Source organism: Camelina sativa, chromosome 11 (genome assembly GCF_000633955.1).
Source record: "Camelina sativa cultivar DH55 chromosome 11, Cs, whole genome shotgun sequence".
Taxonomy (NCBI): Eukaryota; Viridiplantae; Streptophyta; class Magnoliopsida; order Brassicales; family Brassicaceae; genus Camelina; species Camelina sativa.
In genome coordinates this window covers 29,906,741-29,914,416 of record NC_025695.1, presented here as the reverse complement: position 1 = coordinate 29,914,416, position 7,676 = coordinate 29,906,741, and the positions used below count along the sequence as shown (strand labels likewise).

The window sequence follows — 7,676 nt, the reverse complement described above, 5'->3', positions numbered from 1 at the left end:
TTTAGATAAAAGTACAAAATCAAAAATATAGGTAGAAAAAAAAATCAATTGTAAAGATTTCACCAATTTGGAGAAGGATTTCACTAATTTGGACAGGTAATTAACCACTTTGGAACAGGCACTTTGAAAATTTTGGTATTTTTGAAAACAATTATATAGTTTTTTTTAAATATAATTTTTTGGATAATTTCAACTAGTTAAAAAAAATATTCAATGGAGAACTCTGGTATTCCATCTAAATTTCTTATCCAATCTCTCTTAATAAACATTGTATAATGAGTAATTATTAAAAAGAGAACGAACATACGGTAAAAATTTTGGATGGATACGGGACGAGACGAGACGAGATAGGATGAATCGAGACGAGATAAGATGGGATGAGATAAGACGAGATGGGATGTGACAGGATGGGACGTGTTTCCCATTGCAAAGTAAATACATCTATGTTTAAATTTTTAAAATTTACATGAAAATAATGCACTTGTGATATAGCACACGGTTTCTTAGTTATTTTACGGATTTAAAAAGTAATTTATCCCATGTTGTAGCACGGGTTACTATCTAGTCTAATTATATTTCAAAATCTTCACATTATAAATTTTGATATTTTATACCTAAAAAAATTGAGAAATACCCTAAAATAGCACTGTTTTAGGTTTTTGTTCCAAAACTAGCACACACGGTTATATATTCCAAATCTAAATATTAAGTATTTAAACGAAATAACACAATTGCTTATTTAATAGCAAAAAAAATCAAACACACGATCTTTCTCCGGTGAAGCTTGAATCTTCCAAGCTGAGATCTTCATTTCCGATCTCAGATCTTTCAATTAAATGCTAAATAGATCGTCATAAGCTTCAATCAAATGATTTAATCAGAGTTTCATCGATTTCATTACCAATCGAATTCGGATTCGTTGCTCTGTTTGGTGTTGGTGATTTTAAGCAGCGACGAAGTAGAGAGACGAGACAGTTTGGTGTTGTTAGCTTAGTCTTCTACTCCAATGGTGAGATCGAGATCTCAAGGAACCACTAGGCGAGTGACTCCAACGCCTTTAGGTGACGTTGAGAAGCCGCTTCCCAACGGAGATCTCTACGTCGGAAGCTTCTCCGGCTTGTTTTCAAGTTGCAGATCAAAATGGTAGTGGTTTCATTGATGATAAAGAGTTTCAAGGAGCTCTCTCTTCTTATCAACAGAAATTCAGTATGAGAACTGTTCATCTTCTTATGTATTTCTTTTCACCAATAGCAATGCCCTGAAAATTGGTGAGCTTTCTTCTATATGCTTTTGATTGATTGAACAAGGATTGTTGTTCGGTAACGTTATTATGTCCATCTCTTCATTTCATTATTTGTCTAAGATGCAAAATTCATACTTTGGGGCATATCGTCAATGTTTTTTCTATTAGCATGCTGGCAATTTTAACAATATTTTGTAGACTTCTCAATGAATAACGTGCTATTGCACAATCTCACTATCATCTTTTTGAATCTCTTTGTTTCATTATTTTAGTTCTAATTGAATTTATAAATAATCATTCTAGTTACATTCATTTCTCTTGCTAGCATAGTTTTAAATTGGTGTCCTGTACTAACTTGACAAGCCTCCACATTTTGTAGGACCTAAAGAGTTTACTGCACTTTTCTACTAGTTCAGAACTGAAAGGTAAGTTTTATAAATGTTTTCATGAATCTAATTGGGTTTCTGCTAGTGATATAGCATAGCAACATTGTTTGGAAGTTCCCTCATGTGGTTTGTATTGGGAATGGTTCAGTCCATTTTTGAGAAGTCTCACAAGGACATGAGCCGAAAATAGATGTAAAGGAGCTGAGAGATGCACTTTTGAGCCTTGGGTTTTGGTTTCTCCTATGATTTTGGATCTGCTTGTTTCCAAGTTTGACAAAAGTGGAGGAAAGAACAATTTTTTGGGATTTTTATATATTTTGGAAGACCTTCCTACATATTCAGCATGTCTTCCTAAACATTATGAAATCCTTCCTTTGAAATTTGAGTTTTTGAATCCTTTATTTATGTTTTGTCTTAATGTATCACAAATTACTTCATTTAGTGAGAGATAATAATTTTATTTTGTGCACATCCTGATATTTATCTACACATACAATAGGTGTAATGATTTGATTTTGTGTCTTCCTAAATATTTATGAAGGTTATCATGAAATTTAAGATTTCATTCCTAAATATTATTGAATCCTTTCTAAATTTAATTAATTATGTTTCTATATATCTTTTTAATGCTTTGCCTCAATATATCAAATATTCCTCCATCAATGAATGATACAGATTTCATTTCATGAAGGCTATCATGAGTTCTAAACTTTTTATGAATGTCAACCTGAAATTCAAAAAAACTTTTCGGAATTTCGTTCTTGAAATTAAAGAGAATTTGTAGCAGTAATTATGTTCAGGAAAGTCTTCATGAATTTTAAAATATCCTTTCTAAACATCGTTCAATCATTTCTAAACATGGTTCAATAATTTTGTTTGTATCCAGCTTGGTGTTTTACCTGTATTAATGTTTATTGTGTACTTTCTACGAAGGAACAAATAGGCTTATTGTTTTGACTTATTGGTTATACTCTCTTAGACCTTTCGTAAAGGCTTCAGGTTCAGATCCGAACATATGACAAAATACTTAACTTTTATTTTTCATGAAAACCATCCTGAATTTTAAAAGATATTTCCTAAATATTATTTAATCCTTCCTGAATAATTTTGTTTGTAAAAACGAGCACCCTTGTTTAATACAAGCATCTTTTTTCTTTCCTCGGATCTTTGAGCCATACGGTTTTGTGTTCTTGGAACCTGGTTCCTGACCTTATCAAAGTTTGCTGCATCCACCTATGATTAATCAATGGTCACAACATGTTTACAAGACATAATCACAACGTAACAGATCAGACACTCTACCTGCAACCAGAAAATAGAGTTATTCGTCAATCCTCAAATACACTAAAACCATCTTAATGGCTTTAAAGAACTTAAATTTGAATAGTAGCAGTCAAGTTGTTTAACTTTTAATCCAGCAAAATGGGTTCTAAAGACCAAAATGTTCAGAAGCCAATTCACAAGAATTCGATAGGAAAATTAAGATGGAAGTAAGAACTATAGAGCTTAGAGACAATATATTAAGAAAGGATGAAGTTTTCCAGTTGGTTAGTATCAAGAGCACATGGAACAACATAAGTCCTGAAGCAAGCAATTGTAGCCTCATGTGTTCCTTATCTCAGCTGCTCAATAAATTTCTTCACAGCAAAAAACAAATTTGAACAAGAGTTACAAGGTTTAAAATCAATTCTCGACATTTAGCTATGCCCAAACATAAAAAAGATTCTTTTCAGTCATTTTATATCTCTGCTAGTAACATTTCACATAACTGTGGCTTGAACATTTCAAAAGTGAAAATCCCAGGAGAGGACTCAACCATCATGTTTCTGAAACTTTGCTCCGACTTCTGACTAAAAGCTTTATGAAACGAAGGCACAAAGAAACTTGTAGGGTGAAGAGAATAATTCTCTCCATGTAGACGCTGAAAAAACCAGATTAACACAAAGCAAAAATTAAATGATTGAAATAACCAATTGAAATAACCAATTCAAGATTAAGACTTTTCAACCCAACTCGGTAAAAGAAAATTACATGGTAAGAGACAAGACTTTCTTCTTGTATTCGTTATGCCTCATAATCTGGAAAATGAGATACGAATACAAAGTCACAAAAATGGAAGCTTGAAAACTATTAAAAATCAGGTAAAAAGGAGAAAGCTTTGACTCGAACTCGCTCAGTGTCATGGAAGTATTAACAGGAGAAAGTCTAAAGGTAGATCTTCATAGGTTGATGAGATTAACACACACACCTGTTTCTGGAGCTGAAATAGAATACAATGATCATTGAGGACGAAAGGAACTTGGGAGCGAAGGATGTCGATGGCGGTCTCAATGTCACCGGATTCAATCGAGTTTCAGATCCGGCGAATGATCTATCTGGAGTGGTAAGACGATAGGAAGGAGATGATAATGGAGATGAGGATGATGAATTGGCGTCGTCTTCACTCATGTCTCTTCGTCAATCTCCTCTTGTCGGCGATGAGAATTGGCTGGGGAACACACAACTATAGTAACTTTAATTTTAGTGGTTTAACTATTTAATTAGAATAAGTCCTAAATTTGGAAAATAGAAGATTATGTGATTGGTTTGGAAGAAAAATTTAAAATAATATTATTTTTGTCAATTGCCCAAAAAAAATTAATATTTATTTTCTCCTCTAGAGACAAAAAAATCTGTTTCAATTTCTGTTTTTTCATAAAAAAATAAATAAATAAATAATTCTGTTTCACCGAAGGACCAAAAAGATATTTTCCAAATGTTTCAAATAAAGTTGGGCCGATGGACGATGGTCCTGACACAACAGTTGAAGCTAAAATGGTCCTTATGTACAATGTACATGAAACCGAGTCAAAGTAGTTGCGGTAATAAGAGCAGAGCAATAATGTCTTAAGACTGTAAAGGACGTTCACACAATGAAACCCAAATTCTATGAACATGTCTAGAATTGTAGTTGATTTTATATAATGAAGTTTGATTTCGATGAAGATCATAACTATCATAAATTTGATTTTCCAAGATTAAAGCTTGATAATGCATGACTTGTCTTATAACTCACAACAATTACTGCTAGATGACAGTTCTTCACAAACATCCATCTGAAAACGCTATGAATTGATGATGTTATTAACAGTAGAAACTAGAAAGCATTAAAAAAATCTCCCATTGATCAACTTATCAAATAGTTAAAACGGAATAGGTCTGCTTTACAAAGTCAAAGACCTTTTCCTAAATTTTCGATACATATTTCTTTGTGGACTACTTCATAGAGATTTTTTAAAGCAGAAAGATTACAAATCTGAGGAAGATCAGTAGTTCAGTAGAGAGAGACTGTAACTGATTCACAGATTTTGGAAAGCGGAAAACAAAAGATGTAAGAGGCTTGTTCACTTCTTCGAAGACACTGTCGTTGAATCAGGCTCTTTCCATGCAGCTTGCCATTGCTTGTCATATAACGTTGTCTCATCGAACAGATCCTTGAGTTTGTCAAAATCTTCATTCTTTCGGATGAACAGAACTCCAGCTACAGACACAAACAAGAGTGTTTTACAGAAGAAGTTCCCCATTTGATCAACAAGTCCAACTCCGGTAAGGCTATCAACAAAGTAAGCCATAAAGAACCCTATCATCGCAGCACGACCTACACCACCACCAAGAACAAAAAACATTAAATAAAACCACTTCATGTTGCAAATGTCTATAACTCCTAAGTGTTTTTGGAAATCACCATTGAGAAGCTCGGCTTCAGGTAGATGGTATCTCTTCATCCATGCCCACCATGGAATAATCGAAGTATCAAAGAGTACAGGCTCGTCGTTACTAGTTGTTTCCGGGTTATCTTCAAGCCATTTTCTCCTCTTTGCCTCTACAATTACATAATCAACACAATAAATCACTCATCTTCTTACAAACCAAAGCAGAACCTTTCCTAGTAACAGAACATAAACAAAGATCATGTTTTTTTGGCTCATTCCAAATTCCAGTTTCACAAACTCTACCTAAATCGTAACAAAAAAGTGAAAGAATTGGATTCAAGTTGTTAGGAGGATCTAACCAGAAACGATAACAGAGTCCCAATCTGTTTTGCCATCTTTCTCGAACTGTTTCAGATCCCAAGTTCCATTGACCCACTTCGCATTCTCGAATTTGATCACCGTCGCTGAGCTCGTCTCGACGGCGTCCTTTTCAGAAGCGGAGGAGCTTTCAACCGGAGCTTCCTCTAAAGCCGCAGCCTCAGGTTTCGGAATCTCCGCGACGGTGGCGGAGACTGGTGAAGTCGTACCATTGTCGGAGGAAGCTCGAGGGACGACGGAGACGAGAGAGAAACGTTTGGTGGAGGAGAAGAGGAGAGAGGATGGGTTTTTGGGGATGAGATTAGGGTTTTGAAGTGATGATGAGATTGGTGGGGAGAACAACGCCATGGATATAGACATAGATCTCTCTCTCTCTCTCTCCCCTCTGCTCCGAAGTTTTTTTTTGTTTTCAGAGTTAGTTTTTGAATGTGTGGTTTGAAATGAAGCTTTGAAGGGAAGTGAAAGAGAGATGTTGTTATCGTTAAATACTTGGAATGTATGTCGTTTTCATTTTTTTAATTCAGTTAAAGGAAACTACGTGATGTTTCATCGATAACGAGAATATTGAATGGGCTTTAGCGTTCGGCCCAAATAAAAGTAGAATTCAAAACCGACTTAAACCACATTCTCTCCGTCTATCGACGCGTGGTTTACGAAATGACTAGTCGAATTAAAAAATGGCCTTGAACTTTCTTTAATTTTCAAGAGTCAGTCTTTAATAATATTGTTTTTTTACAATTTTACTTTTAATGCAAAGAAAAAATAATAGAAAAAGACAAAGAAAAGTCAATTATATTGTACCCAAAAAAAACTCTGTTTCGTTTAACCTAATAAAAAGCGGCGCTTTTTTAGATTTGAAATCGGAGTGCGGTGGCTCCTCCAGCACCGGTTTTGATTTTCCTATTTTCTTCATCTCTTGCTTTGTATTAGTTTTTATATTAAGTTATTGGAAGTTTTTGGATTGCGATTGGGGATTCGTTCTAGTTTTAACAAGTTTGTAACTTGGGTGTTTGCGGAATCGGTCGAGCGTTTCAGATTTTTTTTGTTCGTGGCTCTTGCGAAGAGAATGGTACCGAATCTGAGATCGACGACGATAAGCCTGTGTTTTTGCACCTGCTCACAACCCAGATTTGTTGTCTCGCTCCTGTGCTTCAAGTTGTGGTGATGCCGTGTGTGGCTAGTGAGTGTTCTGTTTGCAGACTTCACTTCGCCTTTGTTCTCGCTCATTCGTTTTGCCTGGTTTTAGCTTTTAGTTTCCCATCTAGTTCGTCTCCTTACTAAGAAGAGGTTTGTGTTGTTTGAAGTTTATGCTTGATTCTCTCCTTCAGATCTTTCTGCTCTTAGGTGGAAGTTGTTGGTGATGGTAGCTTATGTAGATGAGTTTTGTTCTTGTTTCGTTTTCAAGGCTCATCGAAGTAGTTATGTTTCGCTCTTTGTCTCTGCGTTTCCGAATCTGGAGGATGTCGGATTGCGCTTATATGACTTCTATCTAGGCTCTACTTGACGCTTCAACCGTCTCGGCCGCATCTGGAAGTGTTTATTGAGGTTCTGAATTGAACATTTACTTGTCAGGTTATGAAGTTTGGTTCTTGGTTTGGAGAGATCATCTCTCATGTGAAAGGAAGAAGCAGATGTGATCAATGTGATGGCCGTGGGCAACATTGGTATAGCTCATTCGCAGAAACTTCAGAAGAAAAGATCGGTTTGTTTGTTTAGACTTAGTATTTGTCTTCGTTATTATTGTTAGTATGCCTCTAGTTTTAGTTGTTGGGTTCGGTCTCTTTCGTTTCTCGCCTTAAAATTTTTCTTGTTGTAAGTTTAAGTTGTCTCCCGGGACTAATCTGTTGTCCGCTGGTTTAGCCTCTCTCTTTTGGGCCTTAGACTCCGGGGAGATTTCTATTTTCCGCCGGTTTAAGATGTGTTTTACAATGTATCCTTTCAAATATTATCAATAACATCAGATGACAAAAAAAAAAA

The 7,676-nt window shown here is 35.3% G+C and overlaps 1 protein-coding gene and 1 long non-coding RNA gene across 2 annotated transcripts; one reads left to right on the top strand and one right to left on the bottom strand.

The window, feature by feature from the left end:
• Window positions 4,769-6,155, bottom strand: LOC104724657. Its single transcript, XM_010443197.2, has 3 exons — window positions 5,681-6,155; window positions 5,354-5,491; window positions 4,769-5,266 (listed from the first exon to the last, which is right to left on the bottom strand). Exons 1-3 carry the CDS (start codon window positions 6,057-6,059, stop codon window positions 5,013-5,015), a joined length of 771 nt encoding a protein of 256 aa, XP_010441499.1. The 5' UTR covers window positions 6,060-6,155; the 3' UTR covers window positions 4,769-5,012.
• LOC104724656 lies at window positions 6,480-7,676 on the top strand. The gene is made up of 2 exons (XR_757734.2): window positions 6,480-6,986; window positions 7,105-7,676. It is a non-coding gene; the product is annotated as an uncharacterized LOC104724656 (long non-coding RNA).

What these genes read in the sequence shown, in the direction of transcription:
- LOC104724657 (XM_010443197.2), bottom strand. Translation starts at nt 6,059, where the DNA reads ATGTCTATATCCATGGCGTTGTTCTCCCCACCAATCTCATCATCACTT. An exon ending in GGACTCTGTTATCGTTTCTG is followed by an intron (nt 5,492 to 5,680) that starts GTTAGATCCTCC and finishes ATGTAATTGTAG; the next exon opens with AGGCAAAGAGGAGAAAATGG. An exon ending in TGAAGCCGAGCTTCTCAATG is followed by an intron (nt 5,267 to 5,353) that starts GTGATTTCCAAA and finishes GTGGTGGTGTAG; the next exon opens with GTCGTGCTGCGATGATAGGG.